The 22,646-nt window shown below is 40.9% G+C and overlaps 1 protein-coding gene across 7 annotated transcripts in view; it reads right to left on the reverse strand.

Annotated features, from left to right (window-relative positions):
* NKTR (natural killer cell triggering receptor) overlaps nucleotides 1–18,424 on the reverse strand; it is a 38,451-nt gene extending 20,027 nt beyond the window's left edge. For 6 of the 7 annotated variants that reach the window (XM_048312364.1, XM_048312275.1, XM_048312195.1 and 3 more), the window contains exons 1-6: nucleotides 18,371–18,424; nucleotides 18,052–18,131; nucleotides 9,660–9,734; nucleotides 7,280–7,387; nucleotides 6,590–6,634; nucleotides 4,803–4,890 (exon numbers count right to left, since the gene is read on the reverse strand). In XM_048312364.1, the coding sequence (XP_048168321.1) occupies nucleotides 4,803–4,890; nucleotides 6,590–6,634; nucleotides 7,280–7,387; nucleotides 9,660–9,734; nucleotides 18,052–18,109 (374 nt within the window). In that variant the 5' untranslated portion in view covers nucleotides 18,110–18,131; nucleotides 18,371–18,424. Of the gene's footprint in view, nucleotides 1–4,802; nucleotides 4,891–6,248; nucleotides 6,277–6,589; nucleotides 6,635–7,279; nucleotides 7,388–9,659; nucleotides 9,735–18,051; nucleotides 18,132–18,370 lie in introns of those variants that run through there. The other variant, XM_048312537.1, reaches the window with a different exon arrangement.
* Between the last annotated feature and the right edge of the window lie 4,222 nt (nucleotides 18,425–22,646).

Below are 22,646 nucleotides of genomic sequence, written 5' to 3' on the forward strand. Positions count from 1 at the left end.
AATGTTTTCACTCTTCCATAAACTTTTGATCAAGCCAATGGGACCTGCTTGTGTGAGAAGTGCACGTGTGCCAATAATGCTCAAAGATTATGCAACATTAGCCCCTTCCATCTGACATTTTTGCATTGTTGTATTAGTCAACTGTTCAATAACTAGCTCAAAGGTATTTCTATCACAGTAAAAAAAGGAAATTATTAACTGTTGATTAGAAAAATACCTCGTTTGGGACACCAAAAAGATATTAACTACTTTTAATGAGCTAGTAACACTGAGAAATAATTTGTAAAATGAAAACAAGAGCCCTCATAAATGATTTTATCCTTCATTGAGCAGATCAAAGTGGCTCCTTTGTTTCAATTTATGAACTGGGCATGGCATCACACATTAAAACATTTTTAAAACAAAAAATCCTATTTAATTCTGAGCAAGAAAGCAGAGCTTGAGAGACACATTAAACCAACAACACCCTCAACAAGGAGAAAAAGAAATCTGTCAGTAATAGGAAATCAGACTCAAGTTTTAAATAGCTGTGGAACACAGAGGCAAGAACTCCAAGCATTTGCACTGATAAGGAACAGAATCTGGGACTCCTCTTTAGGTTGCACTAAGGGCTTACTCCTCAGCAAACTCCACAGTTAAACAAGGCAATAAAATTAATTATTACACAGAACTTCCCTCCTTTAACAAAGAGGTTACTTTGTTTTGCTTCCTATTGCTGCTTTACTCTTCCTTCTGCAGGGGCACTTCTGGTTTGCTACAAATGTAGCCTGGCAGATTTGGTGTGACAGCGGAAGCACAGCTGAGCCCGTGGGAGGATCAGGAGTCTCATTAATGTTACTTTATCCACTCATTTTCACCAGAATAGCACTATTTTGTACTGTGAATTTCCTCACTGGCAGGTTGGGAATGGCCACAGCCATGATGGAATGGCTCTAAAGAGACAAGATATTCCCAGATCAGCTCGACTGAGAAGGGAGCACATGGATCCAGAAGAACATCACCCAAAGTACAACAGCCACTGAGCTGCAATATCCAGAACAGCCCAAATATCCCCAATCTGACCCTAAATCAGAGCCCTGAAGACATCAGCTCTATCTGTGCATTGCTCTAGATGTGCTCCCCTCAATAACTGCTACTGATGTTGGCAGCAGCAATTCAAAGCAGCTACTGGATATGGAAAAAGAAAAGATGATTCTGGAGCACTCCCTGTCCATCTCTGCCCCATCCTAGGGATTCCATATCTCAGTACCCACATGGAAACAGGGCAGTTACAGATTAACATCCCCAGATGGTGTTTAGAACACTTGCAAAATCACTGAGGGCTCTCCAGGAAGTTATTCACAGAAAAAAATCAGAGTGGGGCTCCCTGAAAACACAAATAGCCAGTTTATAAGCTGGTGCCTGACAACTCTCTTCAACACAAGCCTGCAACGAACTGCTACAAACCTTTGGGTAAAGAACACTGAAACTGCAGCATTTCACAAATCTGAAGGGATTCTCTCGGTATCCTTGTTACTGGACTGCAATGTGCTGTGCTCCTCCGGAGCAGGAAATGTTTCTCAGGCACATGAGAACAGACTGGGCCTATTTACAGCACATGTGCATGGAACTCACAAGCCTCCCTCAGCTACACATTCTCCTTCCCACCCAACTGCTGCTCCTACTCAAGTAAGGGGAAAAAAAACTATGGGGAAAAAATCAGTCCACAAGCATTAAACCCAGCAGCTCTGGTGTTACACAGACACACTTCTGCCTCCCCTTTCTACCTCTGCACTTTGCCCCTCTCCACCACTGCTTTGATTTCAGTCCATGTTTTTTCCTGGAGCTTCCTAACAACACTTCCACTGCCTTTTCCATGCCCAGTTCTCATTGTTGCTTATAAATCCTCCAAGCTCTTTCATGCCAGAGAAATTCCTGACTAATCCAAGAAACATGATGATTTTTTAGGATGGGTCAGATGCCTGTTTCCTTTAAGATTAGTCTGGAGATTCTGTTTCAAGTAAAACTGACCACTTTAAATCAACTTTTAGCAACTTTCAGGCATTGCAGAGCCTTGTTGTGCCTGGTTTGTTAGTGCAATTTGCCAAAGAGACATTTGCTGCCTGATTACTTTCTGTAAAGACTCATTATTCCAAGTACAACTTTTCTGTGATGAACAGGGAATTCTGATGAATTAACAAAACTGTTATAGTCAGGATCCTTGCTATTATTTTAGCCCTACTTGGACAAACTGTTATATGAAAGAAAATAATTTATTTGCACTCCTTATCTGCTACATCAGATGTGTACAAGATACAGAGTTCTCATCCCTGAGGTGATCTGTGAAAACAAATGCAGAGCTCTAAAGAAGCTCAGATGAACTATTCCCTTTTCTATAAATTTAATCAATGAAATTAAATATATACAAGTATTTTAAAAAAATCTGAAGGCTACCACTGAAGGTTGCCTTTTACACACTTTTCAAGTTAAACATTTCAAGAACATTTTTCCTAATGATAAACTACAGAGAAACTGAGCATTACTCGGGAGTATAAAAAACCACATTTTAATTTCAGCTTAAAGTGTAAAGGAAGACAGTATTTTATTGAAGAAAAGCTCTGTAGATGCACTGTATATTCCCTAAAGTAATCAGAGAATTGCCACCCAACAAGACTAACTGCTTTAATAAACTGCATTTTAAAGTGAAGGCAGAAGCTGTCTAGATAAAACCTTTAGCAGCTGTTTCCCACTTGGAATCCTGATTCTCTTCCCTGGCTCCAGAGCAGGCAGGCCCCTTTTCAGACATTACAGGATACCCCAGAAATCTGCATGGGCAGGCAGGTAAGGCAAGAGCTCCAGAGCATCCTCATCCTGAAGGCCACGGAGGACACCCCAGGAGACTCAAACCAGCTCTGGATTCCTGCAGGCAGCTCAGGTGAATCCAGTTCACAAGGAAATTCTTAGGCTTCTTACTCTGCCTCAATTCCCACTGAACTCGCACTTCTCCTTAGAGGGATTTTATGAAAAAAAACCAGAATTCTTCAAGAAATCTGCATCTTTCAAAATACTTCTGTATTTGATGAAAGTGCTTTTAAATAATCTTCATTTACTGTCCTGTATTAATTATAATTTAGTATCCAACACAACCTTGGGTTGTTTTGGTGTGTGGGGAGAGACCACGTGTTTAATCTAATTGAACAAGCTGAGCCTACCAAGCATCAGGGAAAGAAGATGACTTTGGAATCAAATGCAGGAGAGAAAAGAAACTTTAGAGCCCTCAAATGACAGCTGCTTGACTGATGTGACATCATTAGGTTTTCACGTTTCACGTTCAGATAAGCTTAAAAAATGGAAAATTATGGCAAGAAGCCCAAAGGCAAGTCATGGAGTAAAAAATAATGAAGCAATGCCTTCAGAGAGCTCGTTAAGCCATGGAGTTGTATTTATATAAACTGTTTTCCATATTAATGTGCACACATATCCTTTCAGATTTATTGTAATGAAGCACAACATCTAAAATTTCCTTTGAAGGGAACAGAAAACAAGCTTTTGAAACAATTTTATCTCTATGGAATGTCTAAACAGTGGTAACTGTAAAAGACTTTCTTTTAGGTTCCTATGCATTTTCCATTTTTAGGACATTTTTTAGGAAAAGACCTAAAAATGTTTCTTATCTGAACTACATCATATCATACTGAAGATCTTTTTCAGGCAAAGGAAAAAAAAGCAAGATTCTTGAGGACAATTTACTCCTTTACTAAAGACAGGGAAGCGCCATTCATTCTTATCCCGCAAGAAAGATGGCAAAGAAAAAAATACTTTTTCTAGTTAAGTAACTACCCTAAAATTTCCTTTTGATACCCCAGTGTTGTTTCACAAAGTATTTCCAGACTAAAGTTATCAACCTGCTCTTTCCAAATACAAACTGTTAAACATTAACAGGAGGCAATTTTGAAAAGGGAGTTAACAAGAGGAATAATCACATCGAAGTTTGCAAGCTTAAAAATACTGATACTCAATCTAAAACACACCTGCTTTGACCAGGAATTTGACCTCAATTATCAGACCTGAGTGTTTTACTTATGAATAAAGGTAAATGTGTTTTCTATAATTTCTATAATTGAACAGAATATGGTTACTAGAATGGAATTTTTTTGAAGGCAATGAAGGATAAATCTGATTATCAGCACATAATTTTACATAGCGTTGGTACCAAAGTAGTTGGTAGATGCACAAGTAAACAGAATTAGGCAGAATATATATTTAAAAAGCATGTCAGGAACAAACCCTCAAAAAATTCATAATAGTAATTATTACAATCAAATAAAAAGCCCCAAAAAACAAAACCCCCACTCATTCTCCTCCTGAAAAAAGAACAAACAAAACAATCCCCCAAAAGTAAATCATAAATCATCTTTTTTTAAAGAGCAAAACCATACAAACCACTTCTAGATCTCAACCCCCTTAAATACAATGCTCCACATTGTCATTTGCAGATCAACTCGTGAGATTTGGCTGGTGCACACACAAAAAGCCAAAGAATCTATTTTCTGGCCACTAAGAACTGAACATAAACCATATTTTTAGGGAAAAAAGCTACAAAGGAGGAACATCCATGGAGCACCAGCTTTAATCCAAATGAATGCCACAAGGAAATTGTGATCTCTAACATTTCCTATTGCAGTTTTCACTGCAGGTCCCACTCACTCCTAGCTAAGATCAGATGGATAACATGGATATGGATAATTTAGCAATACCATCTTTCTCATGAACAGCGCTTCTCTGTGTAAGAAAAGCTCGACTGTGGGATCACATCTACTCACATGAAAAATTGGGAACCATTGGTATGTTTCCCTCGGTTTGCCATTGACAAAAGGAACGCTCTGTCATGTTTGAGAATAAAGTTTTCATCTGTTTGAAGAAAAAATATGTTTGTCAGATTTTCCCTGGCAAGGCAGGCAGGTTGTTTTCTTAGTAACTTATGGATGCTCTAAGGAGAAATTCTGCTGCTGCTGGAGAAATGTGAACAGGTTGGAGAAAAAACAATGATCAGGTTTAAACAAGTCCCTTCAAAATTACAGTTGAGACAAAGCATTCTTTCTTAAAGAAAATGGTGCAGATATAGTGCAAACATTTCTAATTAAAAATAATTAGGGTCATTACGAGTGTCTTCAATAAACACTAGATTATGGATTTAAATCCAAAATTATTTGGGCAGGAACAAGGTTGGCAGAATTACTGACATTCTAAAACAAGAATTAACATACATCATACTGTTATTTACACTCCAGGTGAAAAGATCAGGAGAAAAGCCATTTATTTCCCTGGTATGGCACACTAAAGGATGCCACCTCTATCGATTCAAAACTGGAAGTCTCAAAACATAAAAGGAAAAAAAACCTCTCTGTATCTGAATCTAAGTATAAAATCCATTAAGACTAAACTGAACGTGCATTTTATATTGCAGTGAATTAAAGAGGAGTTCTGGTTGTACAGCAGAAGATAAAACCAGATCTTCTCAAGGTCATTTCCAAAGATAAAAATATTAATTTGAATGTACAAAGCTATTAATTTTTAGATCATATATCAAAACACAATCCTGCATATTTAGCACTCACCGTGCTGAGAAACAAACCCTCAGTAACTTCTTAGTAAATGGAGCTGTACAAGCCTTTCCTTGACTAAAAATTTTAATACTCCCAGCATCAAACTATGACTCCTTTTAAAGAGAAACTTATTTTCATGCATTTAACCAGAGCAACTTGAAACACACACAGAACCAGGGGCTGTAAATCACTATATGTAGTATCTTAACATTTGAATATCACAGTAACCACCTGGTTTTCTCAAGAAATAACTGTATGTCTTTAAACAAATACTTTATAAACTCACCATTTTCCTTCCAACAGTTTTAAGAGAGGTAAGTGTACATTTATTTACCAATTCTTTGCAAGGAAAATGACTTGCATAGCACATAAATAAAGCCAAACCCTTTCAGAAATGAACCCTAAGCATACAAACCTTGAGTAGGGAAGGGGAGGAGAAAGGACATTAAAAAAAGAAGAAATCACTGTTTAGAGCTGGAATTATGTGAATTCTCTCCCAGAATAAGTCATTAACCCTCAGAAAGGTTAGGCACAGAACTCTTCATTTCTCCAAGCAACACAGATATCCATCTACAAAGGGACTTAGCAGTTGTCTATATATTTACTAGGGAGGGGACAAGGGAACAGAGTTTGAATTTGTGTTACTGAGCTTTTGTCTCTTACCTTTTCATTTTGCAAAAGACCACATTCTCTATAAACAAAAGAATATGTTGACAGTTTTAGGCAGGAAGATAGGAGTTTATTCATGAATAAAGTTGCCTAGCCTCCATGCTGAAAGTCATGTTTAACCAATAATGTTAGCCTTAATTAATTGTCAATTTAAGTTAAATATTAACAAAAAAAATTATCCGGAAGTCATGCATATAAACAGAATTGTCATGCAACATTAGTTTCATGCAAAAGGTGATCTATGAGTGGACCTGTTTTCATTAAGTAGTTTGGGAATCAAGACTTGTTTATCTCAGAACTGAACAAAGAATCTGCAAAGACATATTTGCTCTTACCTTTAAAATAGCCACCATAAATAGATTCACCTCCTTTTCCATTACCTACACATTAAAAAACAGCAATTAAAACTTTTGTTGCATTTATACAAAAGCTGTGCATAACATTCCACCAGCACTTGACTCTCAAAACAGGATATTATTCCCTCCTCAGGCTCATTCCCTCCTCAGCATTTCAGGACACAGTGAAAACAAACATTTTGGAAAGGACAGGTATTTCAGGAAAGGATTTACTGCAGAGAAAGAAACAAAAAATCCTGGAAAACTCCTTTTGGAGACTTTTAAAACATTTCTAGCTCATTCACTGCTTTATTATTAATTTTAAGCTTATTTAAACAGTTACATTCCTGTACCAACAGAACATCATCAGGGTTGCCTCTACTGCAGACACAGAAGTGAAAGGAAATTAAGGCTACAGCTTGGATTGGAATTGTTTTAATAAGATGGAATATCATAAAACCCTCCAGTGAGGAGTTCTTAACACACTTTTCTGAACAAATATTACAGCAGTTGAAACGTTTTAGAATTTCAAAAATTAACAAGGAAATGGGTGATCTATGCTACACTTCAAATAAAATATTTTAATGGAACCAATACTTTCATGGTATTTTCTGAAGTTCTATATTATGACCACAAATTATAACATTTCTGTTCCATTTAAAACTTCTCAGTTTTAAAAGCCCACTTTACCTTCGCTGAAGTCCCCACCCTGAATCATGAAGTTTTTAACCACACGGTGGAATGTGGTGCCTTTGTAGCACAGCTTCTTTCCAGTTGTTTTGCCAATTCCTTTTTCACCTGCAAGGAGGTGAAACAAAAAGAATCCACAGACTGTCACTGAAAAAATTCCAAGGGTTTTCCCTCCCTAGTTCTAATGGACATGGGAGCCATTAAAATAGCAAAATTGTAAAAGATAACACAGTCTTGCCTGATGCCTTTTACAAGGGACCTCTTGGGTGAAAATTAGGCTGTTTCCTAAAATAATTTCCTCTTTCCCACAAGCAGGAGTGTGTAAATCTACTCAGGATAATTTATAGTAAGACAAGAGTCCAGGATAATGGTGGGTTAACTATTTTCTGTGGTTACAGCTACACTCCTATGCAGGTTACAGTATCCTTTTCAAACCACTCACACATCTGGATGAACCAGATGATTCCCACAAGAAAAATGTGAGCTCAAAACAGGTTTCAACTGAGTTTCAATGTGATCCACGCTTGGAAAAGTGGGATTAAGCTACCCCAAGCTTCCACGCCTTCACCAATCCACGCACACTGTCAGGCCACCCTCCCTTAATGCCAGCTCTAGATCAGGTGGACTGGTGATTTTTGAGTTAGGTGGTCCCAGAACATCGATTTCATTAGCATTTCCTCCAAAATTCAGAAGAGAAGCTGCCCTGGGGATGAGGTCACTATGACTGGGAGGGCTGAGGTCCTACATGGTAGGTTCATAAGGGATTTATACTGGTCAAGAGACACTGACTTGAGCTTGCCAGAAGAGGAGAGCTGGCAGAACGTGGCAATTAACAGTAAAAGGTTATAATAATAACAATAATAACATTATACACTGTGCAACAGTTAAACCCCCACATTATCCACATATACAGGAGATGCTGTGTAATGAAACACAAATCAGCAGGATAAATGACAGGACAAATAACCCAATGGTCAGTTTCATCCCGTCACTGGTAATGGAACAGGTATTTGACACTGGGTTAGAGACATTTAACCCAATATTCTGCACCATGTAGCACTCTCAGAAATGCAGGTACACTCATTACCCAGAGCCAACACTCCCCTTCTGCAATCTATTACTCTGCCACCCCAAATTAACTGACAGCTCAATCATCCCAGATTTGCCATTCCAAGCCCATCACTGCCAGGATGAGGGCAAAGGGCAGTTTGTGGCACAAAACCCACTCAGGGCATTGCTGTTTATCATGCTTCACTCATGAGAGTTATTTACCTGGCCCTCCACACCCACAGTCCCAAACTATGCCTCGTCCTACCCCACTTTTGTTTTCCACATGAGTTATGCAAGCAAAGCTATTTATTACAGGGATGGACACACTCCTCCCCAAAACATGCCTCTCTTTGCTACAGCATTGAAAACCTCTCATCAAACAACACCATGGAATATCTGCCTGCATTTTGGTCACGTTTCAGGATGTCCCTCAGGGCTATGGATAATCCCCTTAGAGAATGGGATCCTGCATGGCACTTGACCATGCAATTGAGTTGGTACACTGAGATGGGAGCTTTGACTGTGCCAGAAGTCACAGTCCCTTTTTTCACTCCCCTTTACAGTACTGACAGTACTTTCCCAGTCAGGTAAAAGCCACACCAGTTGTTCCACTGGTAAGAGCTGCAGCACCTCCCTAAGCTCAGACACTTTTCCATAACAACCAGTACAATGCCTGTGTGCTCAGCTTCTCTCTTGTTTCAGGCCAAATACCAGCCTTATTCTTTTTGCTCTAAACATGCATGAATTTTGTCTGGAAAAGAAAACTCATTGTCCTTGAGCCTCATCTACTTACACCCTTCCTGCCTAAGCAGCTCTTTCCATGCCCTGCAAATCACTTGAAAATGGGATGGCAGAGGAGAACTCAGCTGCTCTGGTAACACCTGGACTGGCAGCTCAACACGACACACTTTGAACTGGGTGCCAAAAGGTGCCCATCTGAAATCAGAAGGGAAGCTCCTGACAAAGCACCACAGCAGATGGGCCTGTGTTTATTCCATAGGTGGGCAGGATCTGCAAGTGCCAGTCTGCAAGTCCAGCTGTTGGAATTTAAAAGCAGGAGCCTCTCTCTGTCTGGGCAGAAAGGACCTTTCCAGAGGCCAAATCTACTACTGACAGCAATGCCCAAATCACCCTGTCCTCCTCCATCTGTCAAAAATACCCTGGCTTGATGATGGCTTTATGCAGATTATATGGTCCAGAATGGGACAGCATCCCTTCTCCATTATAATTTACCCCTAGGTGGGCACAGGCCTTGCATTGGCTGTGTTTTGTACTGGTACAAAAAAGTAATTGTAAGTAACAATAAAAATCTGAAATATCAGCTACGTACCCGAGCACAAGCAAAGGAAGTTTTTACAAGTCTTCGGACAAATGTCTGAGAAGAGCTGAAACATAATTCGACCAACTAGAAAATAATTTTTAAAAAAATAATTAGAGTTTTAGAACTGTTTGGAATAAGAAAATCTGCATATAAATAAATCTGTGTGTTTTAAAAATGTAATTTTAGTGAGAAAAGGTTATTTTATCAAGCAGAATAGGAAAACATCTTACATATGTGCATATTAAAACAAGCAGCAAGAAAGAACAGTAACATAATTGTACAAAAAAAGAACATTAAGCAATATCATTACATCCAATTAATCTGAAGTCCTAGAGATTACATTGTGATTTGAACCTGGAAAGCCAAGCTGATTTACTAAAACAGTTTATCATGTCAGATCTTTTCCATTTTGAAAATGATTTCCCATAAATACAGCTCCTCAGAGAGCTGGAGCAATTCCCTCCCCAATTACTGTGTTTATACAAATACATTAATAATCACATTTCCACAATTTTCCCTGTGATCATTACCTACAAAGTCCAACTGGCTTAGTTCCATATTGTGCTGGGGATTACAGATGCGTTGGCACTCTTGGTCTAAAATCCTTTAGTTTAAAAAAACCCCAAATGAACCAAAAAGGGAAGGTGGGAGGCAGGCGGGACTAATGCCCCACTTGCCAGATACCATGAACCAAATATTTTCTCTTTGCTGCTAGTGGTAGTTGTGCTACATACCTTCCTTAAAACTATTAAAATACTGCTGAAAAGTGGTTGAATATAAAGAAAACTCTTTTAAAACTGATTTACAGTTTTTGTTTCATTTTCCAAGATACTGGGATGTATAGTACTAAAAATAAAAAACCCATAACAAATCACTCTCGAATATATGAAATCTTTAAAAATTACATAATTAATAAAGAAAAAATTGGTATCTCTGCAGGTTGTAAAATAATCCATAGAAGCCACACTGTTGGGCAGAATTACAAGGAGACCAGTAAAAATCCGTCAATAAGCACTACACTCTAGTGGTGCACACTGGTAAAACGTCATAATTTAAAAAAGTAACTACGAGAATAACTTCTCTTTTCTTTCCTTTAAAAAAAAAAAAACCAATTGAAGTTCAAATGTATTTCATTCAATACTTAGTCACCAAAAAAAATTTGAGAGGCTCTTAAGAAACTGCATTCAGTTTAAGGCTTTGTCCAAATATATACAATGATAACAAGGTGAACTGTTAGCTCAGAAAGGAAGAATAAAATAATACCACTCGTACTTGATAATCTCAGATAAAAATTCAAGACGCCTTGAGCTGTTGAAATGTCTGCATCTCATTAACTGCAGTAAGAATGTTCTCTGAGCATTCATCACTACAGCAGGGAAATCTAAAGGAAATGGGTAGGGAAAGTGTCCAAAGAATGAAGAAATAGGGAATATCCAAAGATCCCCCATCAAACAGCAGTTCTGGAACTACCACTGTGACAAAATTTGTCACAATATTCGCAAGTGAAGAGACCATTCTAAGCTGTGAGGATTGAAGGTTCCTACAAAGAACACACCAGAGAAGACAGTTTAGCAGAAGAGTTATCAATTTTCATTACAGCCCAGGAGTTCAGGGGAGCACAAGTCCCATTCCCATTCTTCTGCTGCAAAAGCACCAAACTGAACAGCAACCAAGTGCTCTAGAGAGCCACATCCAGATTTTACAGAATCATGGACGAGAACCACAGAATGGTTTGGGTTGGAAAGGACCTTAAAGTCCATCCAGTGCCACCCCCTGCCATGGGCAGGGACACCTCCCACTATCCCAGGTGGCTCCAAGCTCCGTCCAACCTGGTCTTGGACACTTCCAGGGATCCAGGGGCAGCCACAGCTTCTCTGGGCACTCTGTGCCAGGGCCTCCCCATCCTCACAGGGAGGAATTTCTTCCCAATATTCCATCTAAACCTACCCTTCTTCAGTTTAACACCACTCCTCCTTGACACATTACTCCATGCCCATGTGCTTATGTCCCATGCCCTTCTCCAGCTCTCTTGGGGCCCCCTCTAGGTCCTGGAAGAGACTCTAAGGTCTCCCTGGAGCCTTCTCTTCTCCAGGCTGAACAGCCCCAGCTCTCTCTGTCTCTGCAAAAGATTCCTCCTGCATTCACTGTGTGAAATACCACACGACACTTTCCAGGGAAAAAGCTGTCACTACCCCCACTCTACTCTCCAGCACAGCTGCTGCTTCACCAAGGTGCCAGCAGCCAAGTAACTGAGGGGTGTTAGTCCCTGCAGGCTCCAGAAGGGACGTTTACCCTGAGGCATAAATTGTAGAAGGATTTTGGTTGCAAGCCCTACTTACAAACCCACCACATTTAGCACCTGAAGCAGCAGACATCAGCACTTCCATGTTCCTCTGGAAGAACTCATGTTCTTGCAGATGACAAGGCAGAAGATGGAAAGAGACATTCATAACTAAGGCATCGGTTTCAGCAGTATTTTTCACCAGTGCTTTGTCAATAACAAAGTCTGCCAGGCGCTCATAAAATCACAGAATGATTCCTGCTGGAAGGGACCTTAAATCATCCAGTTCCATGCACAGGGACACCTTCCACTAGATCAGGTTACTCCATGCCCCATCCAGCCTGGTCACTTTCTGCCCTTCAACTCCTACAAATTGAAATGCACATATTGAACATCCAAAGATTACAGATTCTGTTTATAAGAGAAGGGCTGTCTCCTCCATAAAACCTGGAGCACTGCTTACCCAGTTCCATCCAGCCACAGAAAATGCTGCCGTCTGCTCCTGAGACACAAACCCCACACTGTGTATCCATCTGCTGGGTTACTGTCTGCATTTTACTGCAACTGCATGAATACCATTATCACTGAAAGGTTATATTTCCCACTGACAAACAGGCAATTAAATGTGCCAGAGAAAGATCAAACACATTTTCACACCTTGGTCAAAAATGCATGAAAGAACAGCTGCTAATAAAAAAATTAATAAAAGTATGTATGATTAGAACCTACAAATCTTTCTCTTGCCTCATCCCTCACAAAGAAAAAAAATCTCATTTTAAACTTGGAGCTGAGGTATATGCTGATATAACACAGATAAAAAAAGCATCTGAGATGCTACTAAGTTCCCCAGATTTAGACACCTCTTCTCTGAAATGATCCACCTTCAGTGCAGAAAGAGAATTTCCAATGCTTTCTTCAGCTTCATTTCCCTGATGTAAAGGTTAAGTTATCTGATGAGGGAACAAGCTCTCTGTGACTAACCATAATATTTGAACAGTAAACTAAAATAAATAAACAAAAACTGCTAAAAAGAGCCAGTCAAGTAGGCAAAAGCTGCTCACAAACCTACTCAGAGTCCTCAGTTGGCTTTAACCAAGAAATGAGCCTGCACAGACACCTCAACTCCAGGCTAAAGTAAAAACTGCTGGGATTACATTTGCCTATTATTTATAAAACAGTAATTTGATAAAGTATTATTTGTTAGCAGGCTTTGAACTTATTTTTTAAAGAATTAGAGTAAGTGGTGAAAGAAATATGTACATTACATACAGCAAGTGCTGCCTATATAAAATCTGAGCTGTTTAGAAATTTGATAAAGTGCTCTCTGCAGCTAATGAGCTGTACCAATTAGAGAAACCAGAAGGCAAAATGACCAGAAATAATTCAATTTCAGAACTCTGTCTTCAAATTAAAAGATAAAATTTTTTTCTTTTGTTTTTGAACTCCTTAACAATTTTCCAGCTGAAGAAGAACTAATATTTGATTCAAATTAAGTGGTAAAAACTCAGGGTAGGAATATCCATGCTATACTGAAATAAGGGCTCCTGCTAGCAAAGTTTATTAAAATAATCATTGATTTCAAGTGTTTATTGCTTCAAAGGTAAATCTTCCAATTTAGCTGGTTAACTTTTTGGAAAAAACCTTGGGAGCCAAACACAAACTGTTTCAAGTTATTTTCCAAGTAGTGTGAACTGTTTTGCTACACTTTATTATGTTTGGACCACACAGGTATCAAATTCAGCTACACACTCCCAAAATAACCCTGGTTTTCCAAAATTGCATCTACTGGATTTTATCTTTCCTCAATTTCTCAGAGTGAGCCAAACAAGAGGTACTTTTCTCACCCTATCAGCAGGAACATCCTGCTGAAGGAGAAAGCAGGGATTACAACCACTAAGACAGTGATGCACAGCCCAGGATGGCTGCCAAGGGCCCAAAGGCTCAGACAGATTTGCACCCAAGTTTAAATAACAGCTCTCTAAAAGGACCCTATTTGAATTCTATTAATTTGTTTATCCCTAAATCTGTGAACGCTAATGCAGATAAAATTTTTTTAAAAAACTGCTTCAAAGTAGAAATGTGGCTACAGTTTTCAAGGAAATAAAAGCTTGCTGTGGAACAAGAATACATTTCATTTAAAATACGAGTTTCAAGAATGGATGCCCCTGTTCCCCTGAGCAGGGAGGGATCTGTAGTTCTGACACTGACACTTTGACACCTCTGTGCCCCACTTGCACTCTTTGCAAGGAAAACCTCCATAAACTTCTCTTCCCAGCTCTCTCCTAAGCCCATTCTGCCACAAATACCACCTGAAGTTCCCTCCATTCCCTTCTTCTGTGCTCTCCAGAAAACCAAACTGCACACAACAAACATTCCCTGGCTTCAGTTTCCCAGGGATATGGAAGTGAGAGGCAGCACTTGGCCTTCTCCTGGCAGAGGAGGCTGATCAGTTTGTCTTTTATTTACTCATCCAACTTGTTCCAGACCTCAAGGGGAGTCTTCAGGGACTTCATTTCATCCTGCACTGACAACAATTCAACATGATTATTCTGAAAAAAATTTTTATTGAATCAGTTCCTTTCAAATCTCCATCTTACCACCCCGATAGGGGTTTTCTCCATATGGGATCCCCCTTGGCTCCTGCTGTCCCACACACAGTGGGTTGGTTGCCCATGGGTTCATGGACACCCAGAGTTCTGGGTTCATGCTGCTCCATTTTCTGCCAATATACAACTTTTTCCCTTCAAAAGACTAAAAGTTAATGTGAAGCCAGATGAGAACAGTTCTCTCTTTAGGAAAGGCAACAAAAACCCCACAAGGCATTGCTGGGTCTATTACTGGAGGCACAATACAATGACTTTTGCAGTGGAGCTCATTTCACATAAATTCATAGCAGCTGAAATCTCAAAACACACCAAACTTCAGGCAAAAGTGACTAGAAAGAGAGAAGTAAGGAAAGACCAGACTGGCTGATAAGGGAAGGGACATTCCCCAGGAACGAAAGAAACTGAAGTGGAACAAATCAATGAGCCAGGGCTCAAACAGTAACAGAAGACAGGAGAAAAAAAAGCAAAAAAAAAAAAAAGAAGAGATATGATAAAGAAAATTATTCTATGAATAAGAATGAAACAGAGCAAAAATGAGTAAATTTAACATACTTTATGATGGATAAAGCCAGTCAGGGGGTGGGGTGAGGAGGGGGGATATGGGAAAAAGATCTTGGATGGCCACAGGAACTGCTACAGCAGCCAACTGCATCTGTGACATCCTAGTGGGACATCTGTTCCAATTATCGCGGTACCTGAAAGGCTGGAGCTTCACACAGATTTTGCCTCACAGAGTAAAGACAGAATTATTTAAATAGGCATCTGCTGCCATCCCAAAATTCTTGGAATACTGTAAGCAGTTTAATCCTGTGTGCACACTCTATGTGCCCAAATCCACTGGTGAGGGGCCCAAAAGAAGGGAGAAGCGCTGTTTGTGCCAGTATCAAAATAAATGCTTCTTCCTGTTTTATTTTCCATTTGCCCTTTAAAAATTATGAGCCAAAACCTGCATTCATAAAAAAAAATGCTTAACAGGCAATTTATTAAAAGCAGCCTAAATTTAGCCTTAAGAAACACCAACCAACAAAGTTTGCCCCACTGCAAGAGGCAAGTACAAGCTGGCACTGAGTTTTATTCCAAGATTCTGTAGCTGTAATAAAATATAGACACAAAAGCTGTAATAAAGCTTCTGGAAGCACAGCCAAAGCAAAGATACTCACTCCTGCATTTTCTAAGGGATTTTATTAGAGTAAAACTGACCTGACTTTTAATTGCTACAGGTATCCTGACACACACTGGGCAAGCAAAGCCTGGAAGGGGAGAACCAAGATTTGGCAGCTGTGTGGGGGGAACATTTTTGCACTCCCAGCAACCTACAGTGTAAAAAATGACACAGTTTTGTGTTCTGCAGGCAAAAAGATGCTTCCAGTGCTGCAAGAGGCACGTCCTCTTCTCTCTGCATTTTGTGGAGATGTTAGTTCAGCTTTTTAGTGCACACAAGGTGGGGGCAAGGCCTTTTTTCTTGGCTAGCAACAAAATGCAGGGCTGTTCTGCCCCCCACTCCTCCCTACATCGCCTAAAAATGAACAAGCACATCAGCTTATTTACTGAAGTCAATTAAGCAAAATGTTCATTTGAAAATCTACTGGCAGCTTAAAAGTTAAAATGAATACCTCACTAGTGCCAGCAGGAGACCACATCCCTCAGAGTTAGTGCCTGGTGTCACCTGGAAGCACTGATTTACCACCTGATTCAGCTTTTGAAGGTCATCTTAGAGCTAAGAGAGCAACGTTTAAGCTTTTTAAATATATCCTTAAATCCCGAGACAGACTTGCATGGTGAATTAATAAACAGGCACCAGAATAAAGTAGCATGACTAGACAGCAAGCAAGTCCCAACACCAATTTTACAAACTGGCATTTTTCCTGCAAAAATCCAAGCCATTAGTCAGGTGCAATGAAACCAGCAGGGCTCCAAGTTTGATCTGCAGCTGGGAGATTCCTGTTACTTTCAGGAGAAAATAAATGCAGACAGGCACAAACAGAGCCAAAGCCCTGGGTCTGCTCCAGGTAACCCAAGCTCTGCACCACCAAGAACACCAACGCTGCAATTCCTCTCTGACAGCTCTATCAGTCACCAAACCCAAATAGGTTTGGGGGAAAGCAAAGTAATCCACTTTCACTCAAGATGCACAGCTCAAGGCTGAGGAGGGGATGAGGCAGGAAGAGAGATCATGAAATGGGAGCAGCAACCTGTGCAGGAAGAGCAGAGAAAACAGCGCAGGGAAAGATCCTTCAGATGGAGTCAGAACAAAAAAACCCACACTAAACCTAAAAAGATTAACAGCAAACGAGATAAAGAATGAATTGTCTTTGTTATAAATCAATCCCATCAAACTACCATTCCTAACTGGAGACCTACCCAACCTGAAACAGTTTTAGTTGTCTCATTCCATAGTAAATTCCACCCGAAATTAAAGCAACGGAACATGTTAAAACTCCATTTACATCACCACTTATCTGTTCACTGGAAGTACTCAGAAAACACACTGTCAATCAAAATAACTCAGATAGGAGTTACAATAGCAACAGATTTATAGATACGCCCTACCAGGTCTCTGAAGTTAGAACAGAACCTCTCTTTTGAAATCGTGGTGAAAATAAAACGCTAAAAAGGTTTCAGTTGCATCTAAATGCAGTTGAATTTTGGAATCTCGGCGATATAAGCTCTTAAATCAAAGGTTTTCAGAGAAACATTGAAGCAGAAAATGAAAGTGAAAGCGTAATGAAGACATCACATACATTCATTTTTCTGGAGACAAGTGGTAGCAAGATAAAGCACGGAATATGTGTGAGACAACTAATATGCACTGATAAATACGTGTTGAAAGAGATGGGTGAGAAAAATCCCCACTCCCATCTTTACAGACAGGGGAAAACACAAGAGGGAACCAAGCTGCTATTCCAGCATTAAAACTCACAGCCTGGGCATTACATTAAAACCACTCCTGGGCATTACACTTGCCCAGGGAAAATACGAGTTAAAAGATGGATTTATTTTCATTATTGGGTTTTTTTAACAGGCCAGCTAGTGAGGTGTTCTGTGCTTCTATGATTGAATGCCCAGTTCTTCCTTTACATTCAGAAGACGCATTTTGAGCAGGACAAGGGAAGATTTAGCCCAGATGACCTCCTAAGTTCCTTCCCAATTTTAATTACTATATCACTAAAAATACTTATAGGAGTAAATATCCAGTCTCCTCACAGCCTGCCCCGATTTTCCATAGTTTACAGAAGTGGCATAACAAAGGTGTAACAGAAAAGGTATAATACATCACCAGACGGCTTTTTACCTTCAGAACTGCGTTTACCAGCCCTGCCAAACCTTTATATTCATGTGAGCAAATAAAAATCGATCTCAAGGGAGAATACGGAGCATCCAGCACCCCAGAAAACATCCGAAGTTATTAAAAAGTAACTAAGAAATAACGCATCAATGGCCAAACTCGCTGCTAGCGGCTTGGGCCCATTATTTAGGCAAAAACGTGATTTAAAAGCCCCAAGCACAGCCTTACCTGGCTCCCTGTTGATCTCTATTTCGAAGAAGCACTGGGGCCGGTCCTGCACCCCCATGGCCGCCCCTCGGCCTCGCCACCTGGACACAAAGCAGAGAAGGAGCCCCCGCGATCCCTCCCTCCGTCCCTCCCTCCTCACCCAGGGGTTCAATTACAGCGGGGCGGCTCCGCCTCAGCCCCGACCCCGGGGCGGCGGGGGAAACCCGTTCTGAGGGGAAGCGGATCCTGCCGCGAACACGCAGCCGGGCTCGACGCCGTCAGCGCGGCCCATCCCCTCCTTCCACCCGCTTCCCATCGCTCCCTTTTCCCGGGGTTTTACCTGGCGGCTCCAGCGCTTTGTCCCCTCACGGCGCGCCCCCCTCAGCCCCCGCTGCCCCCCCGCCCCGCCGCCAGGCGGCGCCGCCGCCCCCGGCCGCCATTACCCGCCCGGCCCCAATGGCCGCGCCAGGCCACGCCCCCTGCCCGCCCTGCCCGCCGCGCTTTCCCGCCCTCTGCGTGAGGGGCCGGGGGGGCGGTGCTGGGAGGGGATGCGTGACCAGGGTCCCCCGTGCCGCGTTTAAAATGATGGATGTTTAAATAAAGATAATAATGTGAAAAAGAATCCAATTCTTAACTCATACTTTGCCGGGATGGGGGGGGGGGGGGGGAAAGGGAGTGGCGCCATGAGGGGATGGGGGCTCCGCTCCCTCCTAGACATGGCGTGGCCACGCTCCCCCTGTGCCGCGTTTAAAACGATGAATGTTAAAAAAAAAAAAAAATACAAACATCCAACTCTTAACTCATGCTTTCCCCCCATGGGAATTGTAATCGCCTGTAAGTGGTAGGCTGTGAGTTTTAATCCTGGAAATAGCGGCTCGATTCCCTCTGGTGTTCTCCCCTCTGTAAAAATGGGAGTGGAGGTTTGCTTGCCCACCTCTTTGAACGCGGCTCGGGCAGGAGGAAGGAGCTTTACAGAATACATAACGAGAATAAATATAGCGAATAAATAACAGAATAAATAGCCTTTACAGAATAAATAACCCCCATGGTGGAGTATCACACTGCCCTGACCCCTCACCCTTATGGCCGTGTGGGGCTGTGGAGCTGAGGGACCCCCAGCTCCTTCACCCCTTTAATTTGAGGTGTCTAAGACGACTCTCCGTGAAAGTAAAATATTTTTGCGCGTATAAATAAGCCCTCAGAAGATTATGTATGGAAAATGTTCCCTGTAATGTGTTCCCTCAGGATGAGAATGTGGCTGCTACCAGCCTGGGATCATCCTGCCTCTTGCTCTGCCTCAGCCTTGCCATGTCTTAGAAACCCCCAAAAATTTAAACCAAATACACTTTAATGATTGGAGCAGGCCATAGGTTATTTATTCCACGTTGGGGATGTTGGACCGTGCTGGAGTGTGGAAATGGCAATGAGAAATTGAAGCGTCAAACTGTTTAGAAAGGAGAATTAAAATTGTAAATCCTCAGCCTAACACATCCTTCAGGCCAAGTTACTTCACACCGAGGATGTCCAGAAGCTTAAAACAGTTTGCTTTATTAATTTAATTAGTATAAATACTCTTGTAACAGTACCTTTAGTAATTCCAGAAATAAGTTTTGTTTCTTTCTGAGCAGGAAGGACACTTAGTCCTCAGCACTCAAAAAGCAAATTATTTCCAATGCTTCCTAGAAGTTGTACAAACCAGAACTCTGCAGTAATTTTACCTGGCAGCAGTATCTGCAATTATGTCCTTGTCTGAGGAGAAATTCAGAGGTTTTAGATGAAAAGAAAAACCCTGCTGAGAATAAATAGCAATGCTGAAATCACAGGATATTTTAGCTGTTGGGAATGCAGCAAAGTGGGATTGTTTTAGATGTAATTTATCTATACTTTAATGGTTGCTGTCACGATAGTGTTGGAGCATCTCTTGAAATTTTAACAGCCAGATTCTGTCATTCTTTATTAGGTCTAATAACACATGATTGTGCAAGTGGTCCCCCAGGAATCCTGTCACTGGAGTTGTCACACTGGTTTGCTGGTCCTTGGGGATACTTACAGGGTAAGCTGTCAAAAAATGTGAAAAAAAAAAAAAAAAAAAAAGTAGCAAGTCTAGTCCTAAATTATGTAGCTGTGAAATGCTCTTACAAAGTGGAAGGGTGTTATTTGCCTCACTTTTCCATGGTAGCTGAGAAACAAAGCTACCAAGAAGTTGTGTTGCAGGAGGTCTGCAGGAATTCCTTGCCAGAATTAAAATTTGAAAGCACATCTCTTTGATTTCCTTAATCTTCAAATAAATTATTAATTCCCTTTCACCTGCAGTTTCTTGCTTTTCTGTCCTCACAACATGAACTTGCTAGAGGCAGATGAACAAATAAATAAGCAAAAAGTCTCAAAAAAGACACGGAAATTTGCTGCTTGCTCTTGATGGAAATAGCAAAGATTGTGAGCAATAAAAAAAAAAAAGAAGTTAATTTCAAGCCCTGATTATTTTAATAAAGAAGCAAATTGGAAAGAAGTTCTGATCCCTTGGGAGATAAGCTCTTAAGATCATGTCTAGGACTAGAGCTGATAAATATGCAGCTTGGTAGAAGAAAAAGATACCCAAAAAAAGACTTTCTGAAGCACATCTGAGGCTGGTCTTTTGAAAGATGAAACACTGAGTTACAAATGAAGATTTTTTTCCTCGTGTTCCTCTCTGGGAGCTGCTGCAGATGCTGCTTTGGTCACATCCTGTGTCCATTGAAAGCAGTGACAAAGTCCCCTTTGATGGCAGTGGCTCTGGGTGTAGGCAGTGTGAGGGGGGTCACACTCAGCACACTTATGAATAATTGCTTCTGTATCATTCTAGTTTTTGATGAGCCATAAATTTGTGAAACACTCTCTTTTTATAGGCTAAAATTTTCTGGTTATTTTCCAGTCCAGTACACAACTTGAGATCCGCACTACCTCAAATCAGCTTTAGAGATTCCTTGGTGGTACAATTCATGCCTAAGAATCCACATTGACAAATCTTGGGTAGAAAATGCATTCTTTCCTGACACAGAGCCCTCTTGGTCTGGGAGGTTGAAAAGTAGGAGGCTGCAAAGTGCCTGTGGAGCAGCTCCAGAGCCCATGGGCACTTTGGGGTAAAACTGCTTGAACTGGGGCACAGACTTTAATTTCCAAAGTGTCTTTGATTGCCTTAATAACTATTAGTCTCCATGTGGCCCTGAGAGCTTGAACTAAGCAGCTTTTGTTTAGGCATTTGTGGAGGCTTTTCCTTATCTTTTTTGCAAATTCCGTATGTGGAACCTGAGACTGCAATGGGAAACGAGGTTTTTTTCTGTGCAACAAGTTGTTGGTAGAGGGCCTAGTTCCTGAAAAACCTCTGCTCTGCTCCTTGGTGCTGAGTGTTTTCCTACCTAGTTTGTTACTTAAGGAGGAGAAGGAATTTCCAAAAAAGCTTTTCATTATCTGGGGCATTTGGGTTCAGGGGGTGGTGCTCAAAATACTTTTGTGAGACAAATTCACAACTGCTTGTTCAAAATCTCACTCTTCACTGTTCCATGCAGATTCTGCTCCACGAGGGATGCAAAGTGTTGGCACCAGGAGAAGAACTGACTCAGAGCTGTTCACGGGGGTCACTGAGGTTTTGAGCATTGAAAGATAAAAAAAGAGCCAGCAAATTCTACATTTAAATTAAAAAAAACTTGTGTTACTGAAGAACAGACGAGCACCTGGAGTGTTTCCTTCAGTCAGTCAGTCGTGCAAAGCCATTTCTTTGGTATTTGTTATGAAGAGTAAATATTGCAGACCAGAATAACTGAAAAGGGGCTTTAATTACACCAAGCCTCAGTGCTGAGCACACACAAAGTTAAAAGTGAAAGGCCAACAGGGAGTTTATCTGTTAAGCAAATGGAAACAGCGAAAAGGGGCTTCATTAAAAAATCCCCAGGTCAGCATCTGAGTTTAGAGAGCTAAAGGGGAGGAAACGGCACCTCTCAAACAAAACTTTTATCCTAGGACTTTTGCTGGGAAGGAGCGTTGATGTGGGGACACACTTGGACAGGGTACAGGGATATCTGTAACCTCAGACATCCAAATGCTGCCTGTGGTTCTCTTCACTCAGGCTTCCCTTTCTCCCGGGATTTCCTGTGAGCTCACTTAATACCTGAACCACTGACACACTTCCTGAAGGATTACTGAGCATGCCCCCATCCTGCCCTGAAGCTTTAGGAGTGTTTCCATCCCTGGCATGAGTAGGTGGCCCCATCTGCTATCCAGGCAGTAAACAGAATTTGTTAATGACTGCCCCAGTGTGATAGAAATATCAGCAACTCATTAATCCATTATGTGTGAATTGCTTAATGGGGCAGGGAATATTCCTGTGCTTGTGGCTTCTTCAGGCCTTGAAATCCACATTATATCTGAGCTGCTGCAGGATGGTCCCTGCCTCCACAACCTTCCTGTGAAAATACATGCTTATTTGCCACCCTGCTTGCATTAGTATGAGTTCTCCCTAAATAATTTTACAAAAATACCTCAATTTTGTAAATATTCTACTGTGTGTAGATATAGGGGTTGATGATTTTACATTCCCTTAACCACTAAATGCCTGATGTGTAGGTTGGTGTCCTGTGAAT

This window comes from Corvus hawaiiensis, chromosome 1, assembly GCF_020740725.1.
Source record: "Corvus hawaiiensis isolate bCorHaw1 chromosome 1, bCorHaw1.pri.cur, whole genome shotgun sequence".
Taxonomy (NCBI): Eukaryota; Metazoa; Chordata; class Aves; order Passeriformes; family Corvidae; genus Corvus; species Corvus hawaiiensis.